Source organism: Lepisosteus oculatus, chromosome 3 (assembly GCF_040954835.1).
Source record: "Lepisosteus oculatus isolate fLepOcu1 chromosome 3, fLepOcu1.hap2, whole genome shotgun sequence".
In the NCBI taxonomy this organism is placed as follows: Eukaryota; Metazoa; Chordata; class Actinopteri; order Semionotiformes; family Lepisosteidae; genus Lepisosteus; species Lepisosteus oculatus.
The window spans coordinates 15,689,525-15,705,460 of NC_090698.1; the positions used below are offsets into that span (position 1 = coordinate 15,689,525).

At 41.0% G+C, this 15,936-nt stretch overlaps 1 protein-coding gene across 2 annotated transcripts in view; it reads left to right on the plus strand.

Annotated features, from left to right (window-relative positions):
* Positions 1-106: 106 nt before the first annotated feature.
* Positions 107-15,936, plus strand: part of LOC102682553 (WD repeat-containing protein 70) — a 111,810-nt gene continuing 95,980 nt past the window's right edge. The window contains exons 1-6 of one of the 2 annotated variants that reach the window (XM_006627289.3): positions 107-197; positions 581-640; positions 1,525-1,608; positions 2,781-2,886; positions 4,135-4,342; positions 12,281-12,340. In XM_006627289.3, the coding sequence (XP_006627352.2) occupies positions 173-197; positions 581-640; positions 1,525-1,608; positions 2,781-2,886; positions 4,135-4,342; positions 12,281-12,340 (543 nt within the window). In that variant the 5' untranslated portion in view covers positions 107-172. Of the gene's footprint in view, positions 198-580; positions 641-1,524; positions 1,609-2,780; positions 2,887-4,131; positions 4,343-12,280; positions 12,341-15,936 lie in introns of both variants that reach the window. The other variant, XM_015340380.2, reaches the window with a different exon arrangement.

Sequence of the window (15,936 nt, forward strand, 5' to 3'; positions counted from 1 at the left end):
GCTTGAGATTGCTGTGATACACCACGGAGCAGTTGTAAATATTTTGGGAGTTTTCACTAGTGACCGCCAGGTGGCGCTGGCCAAATTGGGCATTACGGCACATTTTAAGTTGCTGTTCGTATGAGCGCTCTTTGTTTTGCCGGGTCATGCAAAATATTGGAAACCTGAAATCATGGACTCCGGTGAAGACAAGAATTGTAAGACGATTTATGTTTTTATATTAGGTTGTTTCACAACGTGTCATACAAATAGAGTAGAGCTTTTGTGATTATTTTGGGTGGCTTTTGGAAGACGGTAGGCTGTTTTAGGATTGAAAATGTTAAAATATCAGCAAAGATTAATAGCTGTCCATTTAATTTTCAATGTGTATTACAAAAACATTTTGAAAGCAAGTGGGGTTCAATGTATATTACCTAGCTATTACAGTAATTTCAATAACTGTATCGAATATCTTTACTGTACTTTTGCTGTTTTTTACGAGTTTAATGCATGTACAGCTCGTAGCATTTGTGAAACTTTAAGATATTAAAGTTTTTTTTTCCCCAAGAATAAACTTATGCTGAATTCGCTTTCTTTGTAGCTTGTGGGACCTCCGACAAGGATGCGGACATTGCTTCTGTTATGGGATTCTCCGGGTTCGGTATGTATATGCTTGCAGTACTTTTTATTTATTAAGCTTTTTACAACCTGTTTCTAAACTGCATGACAAGAACTTCGGAGCGATTAATTTACTCCCCTTTAAATTAAGGAGATTAAACTCAATAAACAGTTTTCTTATGGTTACCAAACAATCGTCAAGAAGTGTGGACCATAAACGAAAAACCATGTAGTTATTACTAATACTACCGTATTACTATTGCTTCTGCAGAAGAAGCTGCAATATATTATAATTGCACGTACGTACTTATTTTTGTTCACGACGTCTTTTACACCCTAACCAGAATAAAAGCAGACAAACTAAAATATCTGCAGAATAGTAAAAGTAATTGTTGTGATAGTCTCTGTTTCTCTTTATGTCTCCCTTGGGAAATGTATGAACGGGCTTCTCAGAGCTGAGAGACAGGTAGTGATTATGGGGGACGTATTTTAGTGTTGCACACTGCATTTCAACACTGAGACTTGGGTGGTTCAGGTTTGTAGTGTGAATTTGTACTGCCTTTGCAGTCTTCTTTGGGTAATTTGCTACGCGCAGCAAGATTTTCCAACAGTGAATTAGTAGCAGTGTGGAGCAGTGATCAACCTTCTGGACTCGCAACTGGAAGGTTGTGGGTTCAAATCCCAGGTGAGACACTGCTGCTGTCTCCTTGAGCAAGGAACTTCAACTGAACTGATCCAGTAACATACCCAGCAGTGTACAGTAGATGGGTAAAAATTGGAGTGGCTTTGCATAAAGGTGTCAGTCCAGTACATTAGTAACTACACAAAACATTCCGGTTGAGTTCACAAAAGCCGTTCACAGAACATGTAATAGCACAGGCTTTGGCAGATGCCTTGACACCAAGTTAATGTCATTCCTCTCTCTAGGGAAGAAAGCCCGCACCTTTGATTTTGATGCCATATTCGAGCAAACCAGAAGAACTGCCATTGAAAGAAGCCAGAAAGCTTTAGGTAAGGAAATCCCGAGGTGGTGGTTTGAAGTCATGGACAGAGGATGTTACAGTGTATGCTGCACCACTGTGTGAGGCATTAATTGGTGAAGGCATGCGATGGAGCCACTCAAAGCTGTGAATCCTCACGTGTAGCTCAGGTGGGGGACAGAGGATTACAAAATTTTATTCTCACAGAAAACCTAAATGGTCTTAGGAATTTTTCTAGAATGGTCTATGAAAATAAAACCCGGAAACCAGGTTCATCAAGGTATTTTTTTTTTTAATGGGAGAAGCTTTTTATAATTTTATTTTATTTTTGTAATAAGTAGTTATTTTAGAAGTCATGAACATTTTTCATTCAGAATACTGTGCAGAATCTTTCTTTTAATTCACGCAACACCATTAGTTTAGTGCCTTTTGATCTTTCAAGCTTTGTGATTGTAATGTACAATTTCGATTCCAAATTGCAAAAGCAGCTCAAGCAAGTCAGTAATCTATTGCTTGCTTCATATTGGCATTGAACTTGGGAAGTCTGCACAGCCCTAAGTGCTTTAGTGTAGTGGATCGCCGACACCTACTTTTTTCTTGCTCTAGCTGAGCACTCAATTACTCAATAAAACTAATTGTTTTCAGAAAAAAAGCAGCAGGTGAGTGGGCTCTTACCTAACACTACAGTGATAATTTAACAGCAATACTGGCCATACTCTTTAACGATAATAATTAATTATTATTATTGAGGTGCAGCCAATATGCACCAGTAGTCCCACTGCACTTCTTTAGATAGGCCACACTTTGCAAGCCCCAAAATGGAATTTAGACAGAACACCATAGCTAATCTCCCAGTTCTTACAAACAGTACCTAAAGATTGTTAATGACCAAGCAGTCTGAACCTTGGTTTTACGTCTCATTTGTCACACAGCATTTCATACAGTGCAGAGCCTTCTGTTCACCATGCTGAGGTAATGGTTTTAGAAATTCTCATGCAGCAGGGAAGGCCTGTCTCCTCTGCTTTCGATTTTTAGTTTTCCAGATAAATCAAGGCTGTGCTTACTTTTCGTTTATTCAAATGTATACGTTTCTTATATAACTGGCAAGAGAAGTAAAAGGTGTAAGAAGGCCTCTGTAGGCTAGGTCCCACTGCTCTCTGGGGAAATGCAGTGAGTTGGTGAATGTGCTGTCTTTCCCGTCAGAGGAGCGAGAGATGGAGAACATGCAGCAGATGTCTGCAGGGAGCTCTCAGTCCAGCAAGGCGCCTGTGCAGCCTAGGAGAGGAATGTCAGCACCGTCTGCCTCCAGGTAAACCAGGAATGGGTTTACTGTGGGTTATGCAGGACCTTGTCAATACCTCTTGGACTGCTTGTGGTAGAGAAGTGATTTTAATATTTTTAGTTGAAATGTGCTTTGTTTACATATATCAGTGTGCATGCTGTCTTTGAGCCAGAAGCAGAGAGGAAATGCATTAAGTCGGAGAGGGACATCGTTGTCATTATCAGTCAGGAGACTGATCTTAATCTGATGTTAAAGATCTTACCAGATCTGCTTAAAATATAAATGGTCCAGAGAGTCTCTCTCTAAGGACTTACAAAGTGCAATAAGAATAGTTTGATTAAAAAAAGTCTCCCCTGTGACCTTGTACTTTACAGAAGAAATGTATAACTTTACACACCTATTTAGAAAATGGATGGCTGGAATTTAAAGACTTGGGCCACTGGAAAGCGGATAATATTTGTGAAAATTACATGGAAATCTTTGCAAGTCAGGACTGCAATGTCCAGTATAAAAGGCAACATCTAATAATACCCTTGAAAATTGAGATAAATCTGTTTAGATTCTTAAAGGCATTAGGACATATGAAAGCTTGGCTGAGGAAGGATTGTTTGGGTGGACCAGTACAGCATGACAGAGGAACGACAAATCAAAAACTGTGTGACTTATGACTGTGTGACTCAAAAGCAGGTGTGAGCCTGGTCAGTACCTGGATGGGAGACCTCCTGGGAAAAACTAAGGTTGCTGCTGGAAGAGGTGTTAGTGGGGCCAGCAGGGGGTGCTCACCCTGCGGTCCATGTGGGTCCTAATGCCCCAGTATAGTGACGGGGGACACTATACTGTAAACAGGCGCCGTCCTTCGGATGAGATGTAAAACCGAGGTCCTGACTCTCTGTGGTCATTAAAAATCCCAGGGCACTTCTCGAAAAGAGTAGGGGTGTAACCCCGGTGTCCTGGCCAAATTTCCCATTGGCCTTTACCAATCATGGCCTCCTAATAATCCCCAGCTCTGAATTGGCTTCATTACTCATCTCTCCTCCCCACTGATAGCTGATGTGTGGGGAGCGTTCTGGCTCACTATGGCTGCCGTCGCATCATCCAGGTGGGGCTGCACATTGGTGGTGGTGGAGGGGAGACCCCATTACCTGTAAAGCGCTTTGAGTGGAGTGTCCAGAAAAGCGCTATATAAATGTAAGCAATTATTACTATTAATTCTTTTTGAGCTTCAGAAGGTCAGGGTGACAGCCAGCCTCATGGGTCTCTCCTTTCCTCCAGCAGGGGGCAGGAGAGCGACAGTGAGAGCAGCAGCGGCAGTGAGGACGAGGATTCGGAGGAGGAGCAGATCGGACCCCCTCTGCCCCCCGCCATGGCCACACGGGGAGGGGCCGACAACGAAGAAGAATTCGTGGGGCCACCTCTGCCTCCTGGATACACAGAAAACGACGATGACGAAGACGATGAGGCTCAGGATGACGACGACGACGACGTGAGTTTCAGAATTGTTTTTCCTTAAAAAGGAAAGACGTGTTGCTGATGCTTTTTGTTGGATCCTGGTGTCTGCGATCCAATATTAGCCTCTACCTCTAGTTCAGGTTTTGGTTGGTCACAGCCTTTTCTGGACAGCACTACGTCAAACAACAGTGCATGGAATGATTAATGAGCTTTGTGTCATTAATTATTCGTACCCATTGATACAGGCTGACATTTTATCGATGTGTCAAAATAGTGGCAGTGACACGGAAGTGTCTTGAACAGCTGAGCTCCACCTGGGATTTGAATCCACGTTTCTGTTGCTCCACTCTGCTGTGCACTCAAATGAAAAGGCTGATGTTCTCGTTCTTCATCAGAATAGCTGCTTTTAGTCATCTTATTCAGTATAGGGTGTGTAGGTTATGTTGCAGTAAGCCTCACAATTCCACTTTTTTCTTTAATAAAGCTGCAGAAGATTGAAGTTGCACAGCTGCATTTAAGGCTATAAGGTCTGCCTTTGTAAATGTTCAAACCAGCAGTTCTTAAGCTAAAGCAAATGCCTTTTACTGCCCTGAAGATGAATCTGCATAGCCTGGCCTGTGATTTATTTTCTTCATCTCAGGTGCTTTTAGGTTCTTGGGGGGTGGCCTGGACACCACAGTCTGAAGGACTCCAGATGTCTGATGGGAGAGTGAGGGAGGCGGGTGGGTGGGTGGGTGGGGGGGGGGGGAGGTAAGAAAAGACAGGTCGGGTTTCTGCGTGCGCGGCGGAAGAGATCTTGGTCGTCGTTTCCTGATTCCGTACCCCCAAGCAGTTGAGAGCCCCGATTAAAATAAAATGTGCAACCCATTACAGGCGCAGAGCCGTGTCCAGCCAGGCCCGCCCCCGGGGGGACGTCGGGGTGTCCGCAGCCGAGCGCCTGCTGCTTGTCGCGGATATGGCTGGTGATTTTTATTGCTGCCGAGCAGCGTGTTGTAAAGAAAGAGCAGGCCGCGCGTGCAGGTGCGGGCTTGGCGCAGTGCGCGACGGGAGAGCCCGAGGGATGGCTCTGGACGGGGTCCAGGAGCAAGGCTTCCTTTTCTCGGACTCCTGCTATCATTCCAGCAGCACGGCTTTCTTCCTTCCTAGATTTATGTCCCAGCTGGAGAAAATGCGTGTCTTTACCCCTTACATGAGTGTCCGAAGGTTGTTGTTTTTTTACGCATGATAGTAATAGCGAGAAGGAAAAATTCTGCATTGTGAAACTGCAGTTTTGCTGATAGCTGGGAGTCTCTCGTGTACTGTGTGTGTTAAATCCCAATTTGTTTCCAGTTTAATCATTTAAATTAAGAAATAAACTCCGCAAATACACTTCTTTTTCTAGCTGAAAAGGCTGTGAAGTGGCCAGTGTGTCTGAAGTGTGAGCAGAAAGCTGCCTCGCGTGGCAGGTGCTGAGTTGTGCTTGCTGTTCAAGTCAGATGTGGAAGCAGCTCAAGAATTTTGGAGCTTCAGTTGAGGAAGATTCAAAGGGAATCTGCATCATCTATTATTGAGTCTTTAAGTGATTTCACAGTGCGGCATAGTAATAACAGGTGTACAAGCAGGGAGCTGCATCAGAGTTTATTGGCTGCAAAGGAACAGGTGAAGGTTAATTCCATGCTGAAAAACGGAAAAGAGAAACAAAATTTCAGGTGCAGCTTTGATGCCTTCTACAGGTGTGAACTGAACTGGAAAAAACAATTTGAGCTTTGGCCACATGGGGGCAGCATGTTTATATGACAGATAGGAATCCAGTTGCTTGGGTACTACACAAAAGTAGGGATTTAAAAATCATTTGCCTTCACTTCTGTGACGGTGGCTAAAAAAAAATTACAAGTTTGTAATCTTGGTCATAAAACGTTTAAGGTTTATGATTCATCTGGTGTCCCAAGTATGTTATTTTTATTTCAAAGGGAGCCACTAAATATCACTTCCCGTGTTGTATACACACAGCAGTGCCTAACTGTAATTTTGCTCCAATTTGACCTGAGGTTTATTTACACAAAGGTTTGCTGGGATGCTTCAGTTTTTGCATATGAAGCTCAGTTCAGTTCTTCCAACACCTTGACTTAATTTCTTCTAGATAAATGACATCAGAGATGAAATAGTGGCCAGGGAGGAGAGCATCGTGTATCCAGTTGCTTGATGGTGGGTTAAAAAAAGCTTTTCAATTAATGAAAAGGCTCAACTCCTTGTTGAGGCTCAGATTGTGGCGTGATGGTTTGTGCCGTTTTTGTGCTCTGAGGGACTGAGGGTGAGGAAAATTAATATTATGAAAAATGCGTTTGCTTCTTGTTAGTTTTATCTTGGATCCCTATTTTTTTTTTACCCATCGAAGACATTGTCTCTGTGTTTTTGAAAGCAGGTTGTTCTTATTTGGCTGATGCTTTTATCCAAAGCGACTCGATTTTCAATATCTACCCATTTTTTCCTTGCTCAAGGGTACAACAGCAGTGCACCACTGTGGGAATACAAGCCCACAACCATCTAGTGAGTCCAGTGCCCTGACCCTTACTCCGTGTGGATAGATGCCTGAGAAAGATCCTGCAGGTCTGCTGGGATGATTTTCTCATGACATTTGACAGGCAGCCCAGCAGCCACATATCTCAAAGACTCAGTACCAGTGGTGCCCCAAATAATGAATGTGGTTGAATTAATTGTATTTATATGGCTGTTTTGTTATTCCAAAGGATCTTGGTGCAGCAGCCCCACTGCTCAGCAGATCTGGCAGAGAAATGAGCAGTTGCTTCATCAGTTGAATTGATGTGGAACTGCAGGTAGCCTAGATTGTACAAGGTCAGAGTGGAATTTAGCTAGGACACTGGGGTTATACCCCCTCTCTTCTACAGCTCTTCCAGATCCTGTCATAAGAGCTTAAATGACCAAGTGGACTTTAGTATAACAGCTTATCTGAAGGACAGCAACTCCTACAGAACAGTGTCTGTGGTCGCCATATTGAGTTTCTGTCCCTTCCAAAACACGAGGCCAAAAGAGTCAGACTCCAGGCCTGGTGACACAGGCTCCACCTGCACTAGCTAACAATGTGAGAAGTTCCTCGCTTTGGATTTTGTATTTGGTTTGCAAGCTCTACTAGTGCAAGGAGCACAAAGTGTCAAAAGGAGATGGTCTGAGATCTGCCAAATGGGCAAAAGACCCTGAGAAAGTGAACGACTGTTTTCCAGGCCTGAATGTTGGCAGTGAAGTGTGCTTGTGTTCTCCTGCACATAAGTGGTTGTTTAGTGTTTACGATGTGCCACTTGCTTCCAGTTGGAAAAGAAAAAGCAGCGTTTAATCGGCCACGTACCTTCTGCTGTGCTCTACAGGGCGAATTTCACACAACTCCTTCTCAGCATGGCTGAATGTGTGCCAGTGAGGTTTGTTTCTGAAGTGACTGGCCACCTTAGAAAAGATGAGGGAGGCAATATTTTCATAAGGAGTAAGGCTTTTGTGGTTAAAAAAAACACGTGTGTACATGTAAGGAAAACTCTGCAGCCAAAATGTAATTTTTCTTATTTTTTCTTTACCTTTCACCTTGGAATTAACCTGTACTTGTTCGTTTTCAGCACACACTCTGACACAGCTAGCAAACCTTATTGCACCTCTTCAACTGCACTTAACTGTTTACTCCACCTAACCAAGGAAACAAGCAGTTTTTTTTAATAGCCTTTAAGCACAGTGTTATATTTGTGTATGACAAATGATTTTTTTGTGTGCAATACTGTTACGATTTTAGTATATCATATCTACACTATAGTTCAGGTGGGTAGCCGCGTCAGCATGCGTAGGCTGCAAAGAAGGCTTCACGGCCGAAACGTTGTGTTCTCTTTCTTCTTTTTTTCAGCATGGAATAAACCTATTACTTGTTCCTTTGCATATCTACACTATATATACTTATACATTTCTATGTTGGTATTAAGCGAGACGCATATCCCCAAGAGCCCTGCACAGGCTTCTTTGATTTTTAAAGCCATAATACCATTTTACCATTTTAGGTGTAAAGAACAGTGTGTCCCCTACATTTCAAAATGCTAAGTCACATGAAACACCAGGTCAGAATTCATTGTGTAAAACAACAGAGAGCATTGTCGCGTGTGGCACTACCGAGTCATTATAAATTCTGTGCTGGAAGGACCATCTCTGCTGGTGCTAGCCCTGCTAGAGCACCTGCAGTCCAAAATACATGGAAACACTTAATGCCTTGAAAACGGACAATGTTTACTTTCTACCCAGAAACTACAGTTTTGACTGTGTTGGTATGGGGTATTAACATTAAACAATATTTTTTTTTTATATATATAGGCTTATTATGAGGATATATTCACATTCAAACATGATTTTTTTCAGAAATATATTGCAAAATATGTCTGACTGGTACCAAGAAATAATGCATGTCTAATAATCAGAAAAACTTACATTTAACTGCTGAGAGTGAGAAGTTATTTCTATAATAAGTAATACAGATTGCAAATGACATTTGATCCTTCCAGAAAGTAGCTCAAAAATTAATATAACAAAACTGATTTAAAAGATTATTTCCTTAATTCCTTATACCTGGTCATTTTGTGCAGAGTTTTGTTACAGTGGGGGACATCAGTCCCGAAGTGTTTTAGTGCCGTAGTAAGGAATTGACATAGAGCCATAACCCTACGCAGGGTCACATCAAGAGTGCTGTATTTGAAGAAATAAAGTGTCTTTTGCATCCTGTATCATTCCTACTGCCATGAAATAACTTTTGGGGACAAATTAATCATGACTCTTAGAGCGTGATATCAGAGTTTTATGGGCCGTGATATTTGTGAAATTCATTTTACCTTCCTTACAGCTGTAATTTTCTATTTTTCTAATTTATTTTTTAAAAATTAAACTCTCACTGTTTTTTCTAAAAGGCTCTCATCTGTGTAAAGTCATTACATTCTAATTGGTTGATTAGCGCTTTACAGTCATGTCACAATTTGTCACTGTACCAGTTCATGTTACTCTTGATATCACAGCTACATTGTGTCACTTGGGGTGAAATTAATTGCCTGCTTGACAGAATTGCTAATCAAAGCATAACAGATTTGAAACCAGCTGTAAGACTATGATAGGAAGCAGTCTTTCCTTCCTAAAACTGAGGATGTAATGCTCTTTTTCTGGTTTTTAATTTTTTGCTATTTAGTTACTTTATAAAATACCTATTGCCTCTGTCCTTTCAATGACTGGGCTGTCAGATTGGCAATTTCTCCAAGACGTTTCCTACATGTTAGACAAACAGTAGCTTCGACTGGAAGTTCTTTAAGAGGAAGGATTTTGAGACTTAAATGATGAATAGGAAAAGCTAAAACATAGCGCATGCTAGGCTTTTTCAGTCATGTAACAAGTAAATATTTTATTCAAAACATAGGATAGGCCTTAGCGATTACTGTTCTGAATCTAGGCCATGGGCTTAGCTTACTGTGATGGGTAATTCAGGAGCACCAGTACCTAATTGGCCAAGCATTGCTGGGACTGGTTTAAATAGGATTATCCTCCACTTTCGTCTACAACAAAGGCTTGCTGGCCACCTGTATTTTTGCAGGTCTAGGACGTACTTTCTGCTGAAAGTGTCTGCTTAAAGCTAAGACATTGCTGTTGGATACTTGAGCAAGGTACTCCACCCACATTGTTCTAGCTACAAACCTATCTTTGTAAATGGTTGCAAATATAAGTCACTTAATATACAGTAAAGCGTTTGGTGGTGGTTTTTGCCTGGACACAACACCTCAAGGTATTGCTTTTTTCCCTGTATTGGAGCTGGATTCTCTCTGAATGAATGTAGGTGGGCCACTTTGAAATACAGCGGTGGACAGAAATATTTTGATACTTCTTCACGGCTTTTGCCTGCGAGACAATGCTGCGCAGGGCTTTGGCTGTGCTCCATTAAGGACATCATAAAGGTTGAGTGCTGCCCAGATCCTAAGGAGAAGAGCTTCCAAGACAAATGAGAAAGTTACATGAAGTTACAGAAGATACAGAAAATCATGTATAGACATTGGTTAAGTTGGTTTCAGTCTTACTGAACAAGTAATGATGGGGATTCGACACTCTTGCCTCCATCGCCCAGGTTCAGTTCTCAGTCGGTGAAACCAATTTTAAGAATGCTCATTGCAAGAATGTTTTGTCTGTGTCTTCTATCTTGATGATAGTTTAAACTCGGCTTGCAGGTCACAAAACAGTGTAGTTAGTATTTTCTGTCGTTTATCCCATCCCATGGTCCGGACGATATAGTAACGTAGTTTTATGTTCCCATAATGGAAGATGAAGCCTCCATCACTCAGATTTCTTCTTAACATGGGCCCTCCCCCTGGCGCTGCAACCGTTTTGTCATAAATCTGAAACCCATGTCATATCCTACTGTGGAATGCAGCAATAACACATCTTCCATGGACGGGGGATGTTGATTTCTCGCAGGAGACTTCCAAGACCCGAGAGAAAGAGGCAGGCAGCTCCACTCAACATCTGGTCTGGACAGACCGGTTTCTGTTGTTGGAACGTTTCAAACACGTTGGGTCACCGCAATGCAGTGCCAAAGACTGCTCACAAGGAAGGGAATGTGGGGAGTAAAACCCACAACGGTACTAAAGCCAAATCCCCTGCCTGTATTATCTCTGATTTTAAGAAGAGATGTTCGGTTTACTTCACTGTTCTTGTTTTACTTCGGTATAAACTCAAAACTCCACTCGCAGAACTCCAAAACCACAGCCGCCCCATTAATCTCCAGACCATTTGCAGTGAAGGGAGTTGAATTGGATGTGTTAGAGTTGGCGTTTTAGTCAGTATTTTGTAGGACGGTAGTCTAGTTTCTTAAAAAAACTGATCACTGCACCTTAGACTATTGATAATTATTTAATAAAATTCTTTCTTGGTGTTTTCGCAGGAAAAAAAAAATGTTTTTGCACACCATGCTGCATAACACTATTTTCACTCTGAGAAAATGTGGTTGTGACCAAACACATCCAGGGTTTCCTTTACAATAAATGTCTCTTTAGCTACAGGACCAGTTGCCGCTGACAATGTGCAGGCTCCAGAAAATCCCAGCTTTTCAGCTTGGAGCCTGCGTTGGGCGTGATGATTGATTGTTAACTGACTTGTCCACCTCGCTGGATGACATCATCTGAGCGCAGGAAGCAGAGGCTTCCGGCCAGGTGTGGTGGAGGACGAACGAATATGGGACACCGTCCCCTGGGATTCAGAGAAAACCACTCACACGCCTCGGGCGGATCTTGACTTTCTGCCCGAATGGTCTCTCATTTCAGCAGAAACGAGAGTAAAGTTAGCAGGGGTGGGATGCATCCTGGGTGAGCAATAAACTTCTTCGGAGATTTGTGAGAGCTTGGTCTTCTTTAGTAGCAGGTCATGGCCTCAAAAAGCAGTTCAACACCAATTGGTTATGCTTAAAAAATGTAATAGGAAATTAGGAGAGCAAAAATATATTGTATTACAATGTATATGCATATTATGTTATGTACAGTATGTGCAGTTAGCTATTATTCTGTTCTGTACATTGTGCTTTCATCATATTAAACAATGAGTTCTGCAAATCGCCATCTCATCATTATCAGGACCTCACTTTGGCTGTGGTTAAACTGCCTTTGAAGCTGTTTTAATGCGATTAGTTAAACAGCTCCCATGAAGAAATAAACTTGACAGGAATAGGGTTTATGAACACCAAAGATTTTATTAGTATGGGTCAAGAATTTCCCCTCTTCCTTTAAAGCACTTGAATGTCCAGATGTCTTTGAATTTCTGTGTTGTTGCTCTCGAAAATGTGGTTGTGCGATGAGCTGAAAGGCCTCCTGCTCTTGGTAGCCTGTTCTGAAATTTCTTGATTGTTTTCTAATGAAATCCTGTGTAATTGTGCATGTCCGGGGTGTATTCTCTCAACCTGTTAACCTCCAGTATTTTCTCTCTGTTTCAGAACCCTGTGAAGCGAATCCCTGACACACACGAGATTACACTGCAGCACGGGACCAAGACGGTAGGACCCTCTTGCAGTGCAGTTTCATTGGCGGGCGTTGGGGGTGGACTGTGAGTCTGGATCTCATTGTTCCGGATAGTACATGCATTTTTAAAATCAGTTTAATCCAATGCAGAACTCCAATACCAGCTTTGTGAAAATGGCTTAGTGAGAAAAAGGTAGCACAATTGTTCCACAAAAGAAAAAAAAGAAAAATATGCATGCCCTAGGTTATGGAGGTGCTTTCTATCAGAAGATGATTAGAACCAATTTAGAAGATGGATGCAGTTTCAAACCCTTACAATTTAAATCATTACATCATAATAGAATCATGAGAAATGGCTCATCTGCTAAGTTGATCCCAAGTGTTCACTAAAAAGCCAGCCAGCAGATCAACAAAGTCCCGTATTCAACAGTGTTGGCATACGAGAAGCCAATTTAGTATAAGTGAAAGAAAACATGATTAATGAATCCCCAGGTCCCAATGGTGTCTTACAAGTCATACTCTAAGAAACAGAGGTTATTCAGAAGTCATTGATCCAGTTTTTCCAACAGATCCTCGATACAGGGGTAGTACCGAGGGACCAAAGAATTGCTAATGTAGCACCCATCCACGATAAGGAAGAAACAGTTGACCCACGTAATCATAGGATAATATGTCTCGATAGGATTCATTTTTATGGAGACAAATATTAGAACTAAACTAGAGGATCACCTATGTAGAAATAATGTTCTAGGATATAGTCAGCATGGATTTCGAAAATATTTGGTTGTTAAAGTTATTTGAACAAGCAACAGCATTAATGGATACATACAAAGTGTATAATATAACATATACATTTTTAGTAGGCTTTTGATAAAGTTGATGAAGTTACTTATCAAGCATCAATTCTCCACTTGCAGATAGTAGGCATTCTTTGCTCTTCCTAAGTTTATATAAGTGATGTAGATTTTTGTTTAGTTACTAGTCAGGTTTGTAGATACCAAATCAGGATTATTAGCAAACACTGTAGAAGCAGCAAATGAAATTTAAAAAGATTTAGATAAAATTCTAGCCTGGGCAAACACCTGGCAGATGATGTTTAAGGTAGATAAGTGTAGGTTTTGCATATGTTAGCAAAAACATTAAAATTAGATAACATTAAAATACATAAATTATAAATACAAAATAGGAAACACTGAAAAGATACTATGTATGAAGAAGGCTAAGATTTTTATGTTGATGCTTCTTTTTCAATCTTGACATTGTGGAGAAGCAATGAAAAAATGTTAGATAGTTAAAAAGCATAGACAGTCAAGGAATGTTATGGCAAAATTGTACAGTGCATTAGTAATGCCTTATTTAGAATACTGTTTACAGTTTTCATCACCACATTATAAAATAGATATTGCTGCTCTGGAATCCGTCAAACCAGAGAAGAACAACCAGAAACCTTCTGGGAGTTAATGGAATATCCTATAGTGATAGGCTGAAAGAACAGAGCTTTTTTAGTCTTGAACAGATATGATTTGATTCTAGTATTCATAATCCTCAAAGGCATTGACAATGTCTGCCCAGTGGATTTCTTCATAATCGCCAGTGAAACAGAGGAGACAAATTAGGACGATGGGAAAATGCATCTAAAATTCAGAATAGGAGGCACTTTTTAACCCAGAAGAGTTGTGGGAGTACGGGACAGGCTACCCCAGCCATTTTGTTGAAACTGATACCCCGGCTTCTCGGGAGAAACATGTGGACAGAATGGATCAGTGGATTAACTACTAACTACCACATAGGTTAGATGGGCTGCTTGGCCTGTACTTTCCTGTGTAACTGATCTTAAGCCCTGTCAATGTTTAGGCACAAACAAAAGCCTTTGCTAGAGCCAGGGCTTCCAACTCCTGGCACATCTTAACAGCAGGATGGCTCTGGCAGAAACTACAGGCACTGTGTAAAGAAATGCAGTAGACAGATGGAAATGATTTTCTTACTTTTAACGTGATCTCTGTTAACATAGCACAGGGCAATAACTTCGTTATTTCAATGGAGTTTATTAGGTGAGGCTGTGGCAGTCGAGTTGTAAGCTGAAACGCAGTGGATGGCTTGTGTCGGAGGCCATCCAGTGGAAAGTTCTTAAAGCTATTGTCAGCTCAGCTAACGTGATGGGCTTCTCGTCTTTGCTATTCCAAAACGCTAACCTATTTTGCTGTGACATGTAAATTCCTGAATGAACACTGCAGAGTTTGGTCCACCTGTGGTCTCATTTAATTACATGGGTTATTTGTGTAGTTTATTTTTAATTACTAGATTACGAATCTAATTAATCTTAAACACATGCTGAGTGATGTGGAAGAGTTATTGGATCAGGGCTCTAAAGACCAGGGTTTGAGATCTCTTATGTTGTGTTTGAGTTGTGAGTTATTCCACCATATCAAGCAATTTAATCCCAGAGGTCTGGTTTTAAAGTGAACGTACATCATAATGTTTTGGCAGAAAAGCACTAGGTCTCAATATTGTCAGCTGTTCTTCACACCTATAGCCACAAAATAATTTGACACTCTGAATTCGGCACATTTGGATTCATCCTGGTGACGAGTGGCCCAGTAGGCAGAGTCATTCTCGTCTGGATCTATGGGCACAGAGTGGGAAGAGATGGGCTAGAATGTGTCATGTTCTCCACAGATGCTGAAGATTACAGTGCAGTTTATCCAGCTTATACTTTTCTTCCTTTGTAAATTTTAAAGAATTTGGGGTTTTAAAATCTACATTCCATCAAAGAAAATTAGATCAATACAAAAGTATCTGTTTAAATGCTCTGACAATACTACAGCATTTGATGGAGTGACATTGCTACTGACATTTCACATTTATTTTGCACGTTTATTCAACAGTGCGGTCACTGTTATGCCACTCCTGTATCAGAGTAATATTAAATATTTTCCACAAATGTTTAAGGAGTTTCTGCCTCTGAGTCATTTGGATGTAAGAGTTGACGTGGCATGATTAAACAATGTTGTTTACTATTGCCCGGAAAGAAATGTATTTCCTTATAAGGAAATACGAGTAACAATATCAATTTAATAGGAAAAAAATCCTTTTGGGATGTCTATTGGAAAGAGCTCATCATTCTCACGTAATGAGAGAGATTTTAATGAATTTTACTTGGATTTAAAAAGTTGCTTTTTGGCCTCACCGATTTACTTAATTTTCCATTACTTGGTATTTTATGAAACGTTATACAAAAGAACACATTCATTAAGAAAGCCTTGAGTGGATGATAGTTAGCGCATTCCATTTGCGTTAGCTATAGCAAAGTTCTGATGTGTGACCTTTATTGTTTTACATTCCTGCCCATCTCCCCGTCGTATGAAACTGGTTCTTAACAAATGAAATAATCGTTTTTGAATGGGCGCTCTTATTACTTAGACAATCCTAACATTACAGTGTTTAGTACAGTGTCCTGCCTGTCGCACTTTTTCATGAGACTGGAATTCTTTAGAGGAGATCTGCAGGAGCCGAGTCAAAGGGATTCAGTCCTGACAATGTGCAAAACCAAACAAAATCCAGGCATTCAGGAGCTTGCCAAGGGGTCGCTGCTTTGTGTTTTCTTCAAAATATTTCTTCTCCAGTCACACAG